This window comes from Muntiacus reevesi, chromosome 1 (genome assembly GCF_963930625.1).
Source record: "Muntiacus reevesi chromosome 1, mMunRee1.1, whole genome shotgun sequence".
Lineage (NCBI taxonomy): Eukaryota > Metazoa > Chordata > Mammalia > Artiodactyla > Cervidae > Muntiacus > Muntiacus reevesi.
The window spans coordinates 228,264,359-228,279,920 of NC_089249.1; the positions used below are offsets into that span (position 1 = coordinate 228,264,359).

The 15,562-nt window shown below is 40.8% G+C and overlaps 1 protein-coding gene across 7 annotated transcripts in view; it reads right to left on the minus strand.

The window, feature by feature from the left end:
• The window catches only part of SIL1 (SIL1 nucleotide exchange factor), a 235,297-nt gene that overhangs the window by 88,495 nt on the left and 131,240 nt on the right, over positions 1 to 15,562 (minus strand). For all 7 annotated transcript variants that reach the window (XM_065918651.1, XM_065918652.1, XM_065918649.1 and 4 more), the window contains exons 5-6: positions 9,992 to 10,091; positions 1,112 to 1,303 (exon numbers count right to left, since the gene is read on the minus strand). In XM_065918651.1, the coding sequence (XP_065774723.1) occupies positions 1,112 to 1,303; positions 9,992 to 10,091 (292 nt within the window). The remainder of the gene's footprint in view (positions 1 to 1,111; positions 1,304 to 9,991; positions 10,092 to 15,562) is intronic.

Here is a 15,562-nt window from a genome sequence, read left to right on the forward strand (position 1 = left end):
AATCACAAACGTGGCCTGTGCTTTATTTACCTCAGTTACAAAATGAGATTAACAGCAGTGCCTACTCCAAAGGCAGGTATGGAAGTGAATGAATTAATGTGTACAAGGCACTTGACTACATGCCGAGTACATGATAATGCTCAATAAACATTAACTATTATAATTATGGCACAAGTCAGATCAGTCATTTTCCTGCTCCAAACTCTCCAATGGTTCTTAGGATCAAAGATAAAATTATGAAAAGCATGATTTTCTCAAGCCCACCTGTCTGATCCCCTAACCTTTCCACTTTATCTATGCCACTCACCGACTGGTCTCTGTGCTCCAGTCACTCCAGTCTTTACCAGGTCCTTGATCTCACCACACTCTTCTCTGACTCAGATTTTTGCACATGCTGTTTCCTCTGCCTGAAACGCTCCAATACAATGGGGCAAACTTTTCCTAAAAAGCCTGATATTAAGTATTTTTGGCTTCATGAGCCGTAATGGTTCATATCACAACCACTTGACTCTGCCACTGTACTATTAAAATAGTCAAGACATAAAACAATACATAAACAAAGAGATGTGACTGTGTGCCAATAAAACTTTGTTCACAAAAGTGGGCCACAGTTTGCCACCCCAAGCTCTAATCTCCCCTCTTTGTCTACTCAACCCCTAATCATCATTTAATGCTAAGTGTCACAATCTCAGAGAAGCCTTCCCCAGTATCCCTGACTAGACTAAGTTCCCCCATTATATACTCATCCTTATCACAATCTTAAATTATCTCATTATTAAACTGTTAATTGGTTCATTATTCAATTGTTCACTATTTAATTGTGCCCTCTTCCAGACTATAAGCTACATGGAACAAGTATCACATCTATTTTACCTCTGCTGTGTCCTCAGTGTTGAAAAATTAAAAGAAGTAACACTCCGGATGAAATAGATCTTGGCTCTGGTCTCTAAGAAAGTATCTTATACAACAGATAATGGCCTAGATTAAAAACCTTCTATGCCTTGAGAGAGAAGTAAAGATGATGACAATATTTTCTTAGGGCCTTGGGCAGAGGGGCTAATTTTTGGAGCTGTTAGTTAAAAGTCAGACCAATAGACAAGAAATACAATACCTGATGGACATAATATTCGAGATCAAACAGTGCAGCAATCTTCTCTTCCAGGCTGGAGCTGGAACTATTGAACTTGTTGATCAATCGTACCATGATCTGCATGTCTGTCTCAATGACAACATTCAGCTCCTCAAAGTCCTTCTTCAGCTCCTCAATGGGACGGAAGAGCCGCTTAACTTTGGCCTGCCTTTCCTAAGAAGAGTAGCAAAAAGATGATTAATCATCAACTGTAGACATCTCCCCAGTCAGCCTGTGGTCTGCCATGGATGCCCAATCTCAAAGAACTGCTGCTCCAGGGCACAACCTTCTTTAATCTGTACTATCAAAATCTGTACTTTCCAGGATGCCCGGAGAGAGAGCCCTCAGAATCTACACATATAGCCCTCTGCCATAAGAACACACTCAAGATTTTTTCCAAGGTCCACTTATCTCAGCCTGCCTTCCAATGCTCAAGAAGAATGAAAAGTCTCCTTGTAATCACTGAGGTCAGGGTATATAATTTCAGCTCACCTTCAACCCCTAATCTCACATAGAAAAGCCAAGGTCTAAGGTGAAATAATCCATACCTCGGTTCTCCTTCTTCTACGATTAAAGAATATCTTTGCTTTACCCTGCCCATCCAGCAACATTTTAGGGAACCCAGATACAGGAAACTGTCGGTAAAGAGCTGTCAGAGTGGGAGCAATTTGCTGATGAAAATTAAATCTCTGTCATTACTGTCAATCTAACTACAGGTGTACAATTTGTTCAACTGTTTGAAGTGGCTAAATTACTGTATGTACTATACTCAAGCCTCAAACAATTTTTGCTCAGTCCCTCTCCACCCCACACACATATAAAGATTTTTAAAATGAAGTTATGTTGGAGGTGAATAAAAGACTTTAATTAGATATTTTATACATGTGACACTTTCTGTTTTCTTCGCAATTTCAGAGGATAGCACTTATAAAAAGAGTCTGAAAGGTCACAGTGGCTTATGTCTCCATCTTCCAAGAATAATTAAAAGGCACGAATATTTATAAAAAGCAGGATGATGAGCAGCTGTCAGCTCCAAATTGCTCATCTATTACCTATGGGTTTTCTCCCCAGTTATAAGCACTCCATAGGAACACCAACCAAAGAAATGAATCAGTCTCTCTTAAAAAAGACCATTCCTAGCAGAGCAATCACATCTATGGAATGGTATATTCTTCTCCTTTAGGCTAAAACAGTGAAATGCTCTCCTTCCACCGTGCTAGAAGACTCTGGTGGCCACCAAAGACCATGTAAAGAGGTCAAGGAAAGCTGAGGGTTGACAGACAAGTGAGCAGGATAAGAAATTAGTTATCTTTGCCTCATGCCTGGCTCCCAGAAAGGCCTTTAACAAAATTTTTAATTTTGCAATTATTATAAACTCAAAGGAAATTACAAAAACAGTAGAGAGTACTCTATGCCCTTCACTCAGCTTCCTCCAATGGTAACATCTTATATAACAATACAATGTCAAAACCAAGAAAGTGACATAGGTGCAATACTATTAACTAGACCACAAGTCTTATTCTGATTCTACCAGCTTTTACATGTACACATTAGCATGCACATGTGTGTGTCATTCTAGACAGTGTTATCTGATAAAAAGATTCATGTAACCACCAGAACAATCAACTTACAGAACTGTTCTATCACCACCAAATGACTCTACAGTGCTCCTCTATATCTGCACTTTATCCTCTCATCCCTTCTCTCCTATCCCTGTGCCTGGGCAACACTAATTTGTTCTCTATCTCTATAATTCTAGCATTTGGAGACTGTTACAAATAAAGTCTGTAACTTTTTGAGACTGCCTTTTTACTGAACTTAATTCACTTGAGATGCATTAACTCATTATCCAATTTACTGTAAATATCAATGGTTTATTTCTTTTTAATGTTGAGTAGTATTCCATTGTACGGATGTACAGTTTAACCATTTACCTGTTGAAGAATGTCTATTTCCAGGTTTGGAGTATTATAAGTAAAACTGCATGAACATTTGTATAAAGATTTTCTTAAAAATAAATCTAAGTTCTTATTTCTCTGGGATAAATGCCCAAGAGAGTAACTACTGGGTATTTTCCAGAGTAGTTGCACCATTTTTTATTCCCACCAATGAAAGACCCAGTTTCTCCACATCTTCAATAGTATTTAGTATTATCATTTTTATTTTAGGCATTCTAATAGATGTACAGTGATACCCTGTGGTGGATTTAATTTGCATATCTATAACAGCTGATGACATTAGACTTTTTTCATGTGATTATTTGCTATCCACATATTCTCTTTGTGAAATGTTTGTTCAGGTCCTCTTCCCATTTTCAAACTGGTTGTTGGTTTTTACTGTTGAGTCTTGAGTGTTCTTTACATGTTCTAGATAGATGCAAGTCTTTTACCAGACAGTCCTTGCTTTGTACAGATCTCATATGCACCACTTTCAAATACCACAGTTTACATAATACTAGTCTCCCAACTGGAGAAGGCAATGGCATCCCACTCCAGTACTCTTGCCTGGAAAATCCCATAGACAGAGGAGCCTGGTAGACTGCAGTTCATGGGGTTGCGAAGAGTCGGACATGACTGAGCGACTTCACTTTCACTTTTCACTTTCATGCATTGGAGAAGGAAATGGCAACCCACTCCAGTGTTCTTGCCTGGAGAATCCCAGGGATGGGGTTGCACAGAGTCGGACACGACTGAAGTGACTTAGCAGTAGCAGTAGCAGTCTCCCAACATGACTCAAATTTCAGTTGCCATCATATATTTAACTGCATTAAGTACCAAATTTGCTGCTAGCTCTTCAGTTCATAAATATTATGTAAATTATATAAATGCCAATCATGAACAGTTGCTGATCACATTATTTACTTCAAAATTTGTCAGTGAATGGCCACTGTGCACCCATTATTCAATTCATATACAGATGTCAAGTGTGTGGCAGTATAGTTTCCTCAGGATAAAACCATGAAACATTTCATAAAAATGGTTAATGAAAAGGTAGAACTGACAACAAAGTTGAAAGCACAGCAAAGAAAAAAAAAGTGGTAACTTTGGCAGTTGAACTATATATTAAACATACATGGAATTACAGATGATGTCATAATTTTTGCTGCAACTATCAAACATAATTTTTAAAATTTGAGAAAAGGGTAGTCTGTTATATTTTCCTCTACTTTTATGCACTTCACAGCTCTTTCTTCCCAATGGTCCATGTTTCCTTCTGTTATTATTTCCTTTCTATTTGAAAAAATATCCTTTAGTCATTCCTTTAGGCAGGTGTGCTGGTAATAAATTGTTTTAACTTTCTTCTGTGTTAGAGTGTCGTGATTTCCTCCTTTCCACTCCTGAAGGGTATTTTCACTGGCTATAGAATTCTGAGTGAACAGTTTGCTTTTTCACCATTGAAAAATGTGTCACATATTTTTGACCTCTGTGATCTCAGATGAAAAAGATGTTACCATTCAAACATTATTGCCTATTGCTAGTATGTCGTTTCTACCTTGCTGCTTTCAAATTGTTTTTCTGTCTTCAGTTTTCAGGTTGACTGTGATGCATAATGGTGTTGATTTCTTTGAATGTGTCCTATTTAGAATTCACTCAGCTTCATGAACCTATAGGTTTATAACTTTCACCAATTGGGAGAGTTTTCCATCTCTATTTCTTTGACTATTTTCTCAGACCCATATTATTTCTCCTCTCCTTCTGAGACTCTGTTACACAAACCTTGGGTTTTCTGTTACAGTCAGTCAGTCCTACAGGTCCTTAAGTCACTATTTATTTTTTTCATCTATTTTCTGTTATTTAGATTAACTTTTATCTGCCTTTAAATTCACTGATTCTTTTCTCTCTCATCTCTATTTTACTATTAAGCCTAGGCAGTGATTTTTTTTCCTAACTTTCACTTGCATTTTTCAGTTCTAAAATGCCATTCTGTTCTTTATATCTTCTATTTCTTTGCTGAGGTTATCATTTGTTTCAAGAGTATACATAATTGCTTGAAGCATTTTTATGATAACTGCCTTAAAATTCTTATAATACCAACTTACGGGTCATATCACTGTTGGCATCAGTTAACTGTCTTTCCTAAGTCAAGTTTTATTTTCCTGGTTCTTGGTATCATGAGATACAATTGAGGTAACCTGGGCATTTTGAGTATTATGTTATAAGATTCTGAATTCTACTGAATCTTCCTTTTCAGTAGGCAGTCACACTGTTCAAGTTTAATATCTTGGTTCTTGTCTTCTTGTGAGGTTGTGAACCCAAGACAATTTAGTTTTCAGAGAATTTGCAGTGTTATTCTGGTCTCCTTCCTCTGTGTGCCCCCCAGAGCTAATCTAAAATCCTGGGCAGTATTCCACAGTGTATTTCCATTCTTAAATCTGCTGTTATGTCTGGTCTGTTTCTATTGTGGATCACTAAGGAGCATTCCTAGAACTTCATTTGCAAAATTCCTTTCTCCATTTTCCTTCCTTCCAAAATCCTACTACCCCTCTCTAGTAAGGAGAAGCAAAAACATCATTTGTCCCAGACGCACACTCAATATTGGGAGTGGAAGTCCTTCCTTGGCCTCTACTGACATCACCCTGGTGGGGTAACTAAAGCACTGCCTTATCACTGCTGAACTAGGGGTAGAAGTTCAGGTTCCTCATTTATCCCCATTAACACCACCCTAGAGTGGAAAGCAGAATGCTGATTTACACTGCCTTGTTCCCTCCAGATGGAGGTTAGAAGTATAGACTCTCCATTGACCACACCCTCTGGCATCGCTGCAGCTAAAGCAAGTGGAAAACTACCTTGATGCTGCCAGCAGGGAACAGACATTCAGGTTCCCATCTTGGCCTCTGCTGACACCATCCCAACAGAAAAAAGCAGACTGCTACACCCCTGTGAGGGGTGAAAATCAGGCTCCACACATGGACTCTGCTGGTACCACAGTAGTGGGAGAAGAGAATAGTCTTCTTTCACTGGGCAGAATGTAGAAATTCAAGCTCTTTGCTCTACACCACGTTGGCTGAGATAGGAGAGCACTGCCTCACACCATGTACTGACACCAGAAGGGGAGTGAGTTCAGGCTCCCCACTCAGATTCTGTCGACACCACTCTGGTGGAGGCAAGAGTATAGCTTTCCTCTACTACACAAACTGGAGCTGGAAATCCAAATTTTACATTTAACTTCCACTGGCACAAAGGGAGGTGGAGAGATTTCCATGGTCTTTGGCTAAAAGAGAATAGGTATTGTCAAAAATACTTTTATTAGGCTGCCCTATTCCTGGTTTTTTCTTATAGAGAGTAGGACCTTCTTAGGACCTTTTTTCTATCTGTACCTGTTGTCATTTCCATGATATGGGTTTCTCCAGTATCCACTTTGGGATATTTAGAGAGCAAAAAGAAAGGCAAGAAACTCACTCCCATGTTATCCCTCAAATTCCAAGGTCCCTATCTAATCCACCTTCTTCTTCTCACTTTTTTTAAATTTTCTTCTCACCTTTAACATATTTTTATATTTGCTTTTAGTATTATGAAAGCCTTTGATTGTGTGGATCACAACTGAAAAATTCTTCAAGAGATGGGAATACCAAACCACCTTACCTGCCTCTTGAGAAACCTGTATGCCAGTCAAGAAGCAACAGTTAGAAATAGTCATTGAACAACAAACTCGTTCAAAACTGGGAAAGGAGTACGTCAAGACTGTATATTGTCCCCTTGCTTATTTAAGTTACATGCAGAGTACATCATGCAAAATGGTAGGCTGGATGAAGCTCAAGCTAGAATCAAGATTGCTGGGAGAAATATCAATAATCTCAGATATGCAGATGACACCACCCTAATGGCAGAAAGCAAAGAGGAAACTAAAGACCCTCTTGAAGGTAAAAGAGGAAAGTGGAAAAAAAAAAAAAAGAGGAAAGTGAAAAAGCTGGCTTAAAACTCAGCATTCAAAAAAAGAAGTTTATGGCATCCGGTCCCATCACTTCATGGAAAACAGATGGGGAAACAATGGAAACAGTCACAGATTTTCTTTTCTTGGGCTCCAAAATCATTGCAGATGGTGACTACAGTCATGAAATTAAAAGAATTTGCTCCTTGGAAGAAAGGCTATGACCAACCAAGACAGCATATTAAAAAGTAGAAACATCACTTTGCCAACAAAGGTCCATCTAGTCAAAGCTATGGTTTTTCCAGTAGTAAGGTATGGATGAGAGAGTTGGACCATTAAGAAGGCTGAGTGCCAAAGAATTGATGCTTTTAAAATGTGGTGCTGGAGGGAGACTCTTGATAGTCCCTTGGACAGCAAGGAGGCCAAACCAGTCAATCCTAAAGGAAATCAATCCTGAAAGTATATTCATTGGAAGGACTGAAGCTGAAGATGAAGCTCCAATAGTTTGGCCATCTGATGTGAAGAGCTGACTCATTGGAAAAGACCCTGATGCTGGGAAAGATAGAAGCCAGGAGGAGAAGGGGGCAACAAAGGATGAGATGGCTTGATGGCATCACCAACTCAATGGGCATGAGTCTGAGCAAACTCCAGGAGATAGTGAAAGACAGGGAAGTCTGGCACAATGCAGTCCATGGGGTCAGACATGACTTACCAACTGAACAACAAACAACAATAGCAGGAAGAATAGGAAGAAATGAGTCTATTTAATCTTGCCCAGACTCAAAAGTTTAAGGCGACCATATTTTTAAATGGAACAAATTATAGGATACAGCTGAACAACAGTTGACATGATAAAACATAAAGCATCAAGCAATCTGTATGGTAATAAGGGGATAAAGAGATCAGATTCAACAACAATGACCCAAATCTGTTGGGTGACACAGAGCTTTTCCATAAAGCAAGGGACTCTGGGAAGGGCTGATTCACTTAAATCTAATAAGTTACCAATGGATGTAATGGAATTGATGCCCTTCCCCCCAAAAAAAAATTCATTCAATTGGTAAGATATGACAATATCTCACAGAATTGTCCTTATAAACGGTAAAAGCACATCCTGTACTTGCAAGTCACCATGTAAAGATTTTGTTTAAAGACTGATAAAAAGTATGATGGTATCTGCAGCCAGGAGCTGGAGACATATAAGAAACTCCCCAACCTACTTCAAGTCGGTTTATTTGCCAGTCCCAGTACACTGGCAGATGGCTGAGTCAGTCCAGGAAGGATACAAATGAAAGTGAAAAAAGACCCCAGGACTCAGTACCTCCGTGAAGAAACTAACAACCTAAGCACCACAGAAGTAAAGAAAGAGTGTGAAAAAAAAAAAAAAAAGGAAAGAGTTTGGCAGGCATAGGTTAGAGTGGCAGCTGACACAAATCAGATGGAACAGGGGTATCACATTTTGCTGCCATTATTGGGGTCTCCTCTTGCAGAGAGAGAGAATTATTTTTAATTGCAAAAAACAGCAAATGAAAACTTAAATAATCTCTTGCTTTTACACTTAAAAATATTTTTATAATATTCATACTTTTCTATACTAATTGAATTATGAGATAAGAATACCACTAAAGAGAGTAAAGAGAAGAGACAGGGGTGCGGTAGGTCTTCCATTCACAGAGAAAACATGGAACAAGGGCTGATTTTTATGTTCCCATCTGTCCCATGTGGAGCTCATGGTGAGAGAATGAGTGGGAATGAGCCCAAGCCCTGGTCACAGGAATACCAATCTTTGCTCCAGGCGCCTAGGAATGCACTGCTCTCCTTTGCTGGCCTCACTTCACCAGGTAAGGGATTTGCTTTCCGTCACACCTCTCTACCCCTGCAGTTAATACACACCTGCAGTGGGATATAATTTTATGCATCACCTTCCTTCACCACTACTGCTGCCATCCTGCTACTCACCTTCTTTTATCATGTGTACTCTTCATATTGAGATACAACTTTGGTAAGATGAGTAAAGACATGGAGGCTTGGCCTGTATATTAACACTTCCTCCTGAGGTTCTTTCTGTCTCTCTCTCTCTCACACACACACACAGGTCCATCTGTCTCAGAGATACTTAGTTCTGAAGGATCTAAAGCTTCCTTCACTAACACACAGACTGTCAAGAATCTGATGCTGCCTCTCTAAGATACTGCCAGAATTGTGGGATGAGGGCAGAGATAAGAAAAGCAGAGGGAACTGTGAAGAGGAGGAGGAAGAGGGTGAACAAGGTCTGCAAGGCGGCCACTGGAGGAAGTTCTTTCAAGGACAGGACTCAAGCGGAAATGTTAAGGACTGATTTGTAACATTCTCTGGCTATCACATGACCTCATGATCCATCTAAGAATAAGATTTTGTTCTGATAGGTCAGGATCCACAAACCATCCCAGACATTAGGGACATAGCCAAGGGGCTGTGACTCTGCCTCTTTCTCCTTCTCATTCCCTAATAGCTTGTACATAAATTTAAGAGTTGGAGGAAACCTCAGCCATCTTGTCCCAGCCCCATATTGTACATTTAAGAGATCGGAGGTCTGGAAAAGGTTTGCTACATGTTCAAAGGACAAGGACTTGGGCTTCTTCCTTCCTGGTCTAGGCCCCATCCTTTAAACTTGTGACTAACCCAAGTGTAAGGGAGGAGATGTGAGTTCTAACCTCTGTTCCCCTCACTGATGTTTGTGGTAATGCAGAGTATGGCTATCTATGCTCTGTGCTTCAGTTTTCCCAAATATGTAATGGGAAGCTGAATCCTAATGAAACGATGACAGAAATGTTCCCAGAAATTTATTAATAGTCCACAAAGGGTTATTTATGTGGCATTAACTGTTCCTTAAATTATTTTGCAATATTATTGTTATTATTACCTATGTTTATTGCTAAAGCTTTAGGAAACAGTGACTCCCTTTCATATCATTTTGCAGGATGGTATAAACTCACTATAAGCAATATTACTAACCTGGTCTTCCTTTGAATTTTCTATCTCTGCGCCCTCCTTGAATTTTGCCAGTGCGTCCTTGAGGTCCTGAGATGTATAGGTATTGGTGTTGATGTCCAGCCTGTCCAAAGAGAAGTTGAGAGTCATGAGGCGGGTACCATCTTTCCCAAGAAAGAACACCCCTCTGGACGGCTGGCACTCCAAGGCCAGCTAAGCCAGGCTAACTCACAGCACACTAACCACCTTTGCCGTGGGTCAGCCAGAAGTCTAACCTTGATGATCTCACCTTGAAGCTAGAGGAGGAAAGAGCTGAAGATGGGGTCACTTCATAAAACAGGAGAAAATGGCATGAGGCAGACAGAAGCCCACTGTGGACAGAGAGCTCTCAGCCAGTTACTCAGGCAGAAACAAGTCTGAATGTCTGTGCAATGCTGCTCTCTCAAGCAGGTGCCAGAGTAAGACCTCCTGGGGGACAATGGGGCACAGACAGAGGACATAACATGTACCCTATATATAATCTTCCAAGAAGGAGACTAATAGGAACCTGAGCCTCCTCCCGCCCAAGTGTGTGCCTAACCTGACTTGACAAGTCAATCTATCTTTACAAAAACAGGTTGAATAAATTCATACCTTTAAGACAAACCCCTGAGCACAGATTATATGCAGGGGGTATGAGTCAACCTGACAAAGGAATGGGTTTGAGATATGAAGAACTAAAACCAAGGCCAGCCACCCTTCGCAGCCAGCCTCCAAGGAGAGGGAAGAAAGGAACCAAGGTGGACATAATGTCAGGAAGCTAGCAGAGACTAGAGTGGTATCTTCAGAAACAGTCCTGGAGCTGATCCAAGTCACAATTCATCTTGACTGGAGAGAAGGCATTCGTGAGGCAGGGGGGTGGAAGGCAGGTTTTGCCACCAGCCCTCATTTCAGTTCAGTGAACAGAGGTAAGGAAAAGTGATACAGACAAACGGAAGTGTAGAATGTGGACTGTGCATGGCAAGACTGTCCGGCTGGCAGTGAGGGGAGAGGGTGGTCCAGATATTCCTGGAGATATAGCAAAGATGGGGAGGAAGGGGCAAGTGGACCACTCTCTCTGTTCCAGGTGAGATGAGTACCTCAGTCTCATGGCCCAAGATCCCCAGCTCTCATGAAAGGTTCTGTCTTTGATTCATCCCAGAGACCCCTTAGAGCCCTCAGAAAAACACTTGATTTCTTTAAATCTCAATCCTCCTAAACTAACTAATAATAGTTAATCATTCCCATTTACAGAGCACTTAACCATGTGTCAGGCACTGTGTCAATCCTTTAAAACTAATATTTCATTCAAATCGTTACCACAGTCCTACCAAATAAGACAGACAACACCTCTCCTGTCAGAGACTCACCCACTGCCAGCGGCAAGAGGATGCCACTGCCTTGATCCTTACCCTGAAGAGGGAGTGAAGTATTTAGGGCTATAACTTTTTAAATTTATTTATTTTTAATTGGAGAATAATTGCTTTGTAATATTGTGTTGGTTTTTGCCAGCCATAGGTACACTATGTCCCCTCACTCTTGAACCTCCCTCCCACATCTCACCCCATCCCACCTCTCTAGGTTGTCACAGAGCACAAGGTTTGAGCTCCCTGCGTCATACAGCAAATTCTCACTGGCTATCTATTTTACATATGATTGTGTATACATTTCAATGCCTCTCTTTCAATTCATCCCAACCTCTGCAGTCCCCACTGTGTCAACAGGTCTGTTCTCTAATGTCTGCATTGCCACAGCTGCCCTGCAAATAGGTTCATCAGTACCATTTTTCTAGACTCCACATATATACATTAACATACAATGTTTTTCTCTGACTTACTTCACTCTGTATAATAGGTTCTAGATTCCTCCATCTCATTAGAACTGTATGTGTTCCTTTTATGGCTGAGTAATATTCCATTGTATGTAAGTACCACAACTTCTTTATCTATTTATCTACAGACACCTAGGTTGCTTCTGTGTCTGACCTACTGTAAATAGTGCTGCAATAAACATTGGGGTACGTGTGTCTTTTTTGATTACAGTTTCCTCATGGTATGTACAAGGTTATAAGGAGCAGATTATCTCCTCCTTTCTCCAAGACTTAGGATTAACCCCTAATCCTAAAATGTAGAGATGTCTACATCTCTATTTACTGTATAAAGTCTGTATAAAGTCCCACTCTCCCAGGCCATCCATCATCACCCGCTCTTAGCCCTAGCTACACACACACACAAATGTACATGTGTGCCTGCATGCACACAGGCACAAGTATCCTCAGCTGGCATTCTCATTTTATTCTTCATTGAGAAAGACAGATGCTATCATCAATAACTCATTCATCTTCCCTTCATCCACTCTATATACCAGTTCAGTTCAGTTCAGTTGCTCAGTCGTGTCCAACTCTTTGCGACCCCATGAACTGCAGCACGCCAGGCCTCCCTGTTTATATAACAAAACCTGCACCTAAATCTACATTTTCTGCTTTCCCTACTGTTAAAAAGGATGACAGTGTCCCTGCCCCTGTTGAACTCAGGGTAGAGATCCCACTTGCCTTTTTGAAACCTTTAACTCCCATAATTATACGACACTCCCACCTGCCTGCATCATCAGTTTTTCCTTTGGTTGGATTATTCCCATCAGCATACCAACAACCCTTTGACTCCACTTTCTCTAATTATCATGCCATTTCTCCGCTTCTGTTCAGATTAAATAAAACTTTATGAACACATTGTTTTCATTCACTATCCACACTCCTTGAATGCTATTTAGATTGCCATATGCATCAACCTGGATCTTGTTCCCAAAACTCCACTAAAACTGCTCATCAAAATTACCAATAATCAATGGTCAAATCCAATGGATTCTTCACTAGTGCTTGTTCCTCAACCACTCAGCAGCATTTGCACAATTCACCCCTCCCTCCTTGAAATACTCTCCTTTCCTAGCTTTTTGTTGCTACATTCTCCAGGATTTTTCCTCTTCCTTGCTCCTTCTCTAACTCTTCTTGCTGGTTCCTTATCTCTTACCTGAATCCTGTATGCTGGAACACCTCAGAGGTCAGTCTCGAACAATCTTTTCTCTATCTCTACACTCTCCGTGTGTGTGTGTGTCTCAGTCATGTCCAACTCTTTGTGACCCCATGAACAGTAGCCCACCACACTCCTCTATCCACAGAATTCTCCAGGCAAGAATACTGGAGTGGGTTGCCATTACCTTCTCCAAGGGATCTTCCCAACCCAGGGGTTGAACCTGGGTCTCCTGCATTGCAGGCAGATTCTTTACTGTGTGAGCCACCAAGGAAGCCCCTCTAGTATTCCTGCCTAGAGAATTCCATGGACAGAAGAACCTGGTGAGCTCTATAGTCCATGGGTCACAAAGAGTCAGACACAACTGAGCGACTAATACTCTCCCCTAGATACTTGAAAATATCTATCAGGCAGTGATGCCTAAAATTACATCTTTGACCCAAACCCCTTCCCCAAGTATCAGCCAGTCTCCTGTACAACTACTGATACATCTTGGGTCTTTAACAGTCACCTGAAACTTATTACACCTCCTGACAGTTCTCTCCATAAAATCTCAATCTTTTCTATTTCAATAAATAGTACCTTCCAGTACCTGGTTATGCAAATCCCAAATGAGGCTTTACCTGAACCCCTACTCCCCTTTTTCCAACCTCTAAATTGTAAAGCTATTGCTGCTGCCTCCAAATTAAATCTCCAATTCATCTACTCTTTGTTATGCACCACAGACTAAGCCACCATTATGTTTTGCCTCACCCACTGAAATGACATTCTAATTGTCTCTTTTCATCTTTTGTCCACCTTCAATCTATCCTCGGTATACATAGCAACTATAATGACCCTGCTAAATTACATTAAATAATTCTCCTACCCAAAATCCTCCAATGGCTCACCATTTCAATTCTACTTAAATGAAGAACATTCAACATGCTCCTCAAAATTCCACATAATCGTTTCCCTCACACCTTTCCAATCTCATCTCATATTAGTCTTCTTCCTTCTCCTACCCATTAATCACCCTGATCATTTTCCTTTTTCTTGAACTTGACAAAGCACTTTCCTTAACAAAGCCAGGAACTCTTCTTGTTTCTTCTGCCTGAAATGCTCTAACTCTAAACCTATAAAATTAACCCCTCGCATGACTAAGTGCCCCTCATCCTTCAGGTCTCAGCCTTTGACAAGGCCTTCTCAAACCATCCTTTCTATTGGGTTGCCCAAACAGGTTGTTCAGTTAGTCACAAGATGGTACAGAAAAACCTGAATGAACTTTTTGGCCAATCCAACAGCCTCCATCAGGGATTTATTACCTTATTTCTTCCCTAGTATTTATTATAATCTATAATTACCTTACTTGCATACTTATTTCTCTTTTCCTGCTTGCCAGCCTCAATAAAGCTAGCATCTTGTCTGTTTTATTTACTACTGTATCCCCAATGCCTGGCACACAGGCACTCAATAGGTCTTTTGTGAAACGAATGGTGGAATAAGTAAATGGTTCTGTCCATGGCCCACTCCCTTAACTATTATACCATATTAAACTGTGGTAAATGCTCTCAACAGAGCTTCATACATGGCTCAGTGGTTAAGAATTCACCTGTCAATACAGAGACATAGGAGACGCAGGTTCAATCCCTGGGTCAAGAAAATCCAGTGGAGGAGGAAATGGCAACGCACTCCAGCATTCTTGCCTGGAAAAATCCAAGGACAGAGGTGTTTGGCAGGCTTCAGTCCATGGGCTCACAAAGAGTCAGACAGGACTTAGCAATTAAACACACACAAACAAAATAAACCCAATAAGGAACAACTTGGATGCAGTTTGGTCCTCTAAATGTAAGAGGATGATTCAAAAAGCTGATTGTTCCAAGGCAAAAGATGTACTATGGAGAAGTTGACAGGGATACAAACTAAAACCAGTGAAGATGGCAATGTCTAACACACAAATACCAAGAGGAAAACCAGTTGAGAGCCAATTATACACTGAACTTGGCAAGTGCCCAGAGAACCCTCTGGGACAAGTCAGAATAAGGAGACCTCTTGTGGGCTTTAGAGTTCACAGGAACTGTAGCTTTAGGTAGCAGTGTGGTCAGTCACATGTCCAGCAGGACTAGTGGAGAAGCTGCTGCGGATTAGGCTGAATGGACTATCCCATCTCTCTAGCCAGTGGTTCTTAACTTCACAGGATCACCAACTTCTTTGACAGACTGATGGAAAGCTGTGGGTCTTGTTTCTCAAAATGGTTAAGTCAGTAAACAAAATATTGTAACAATTTTGAAAATTAGCCCTGTCCTTTGGTCTCTGTTCCCATTCCAGAACTAAAGAAGCAGGAAGACACTGTGAAGTGGAATTAAAGGAGCACAGAAGGAGGTTCACTGCAAGAGGAGAAAGTCACCACCAGAGACTCACTGAGCTCACAGCACTGAACACCCTCAACCACCTTGTCAATGCCTTTGGGCTTCTGTTCAGACAGGTTTGTTGCTAGCTATAAACACTGAGAAGGAAGAAGACATGTCCAGCTTACTCTGGAGGACATTCCAAGGCAGAGCCCTCAGAAACA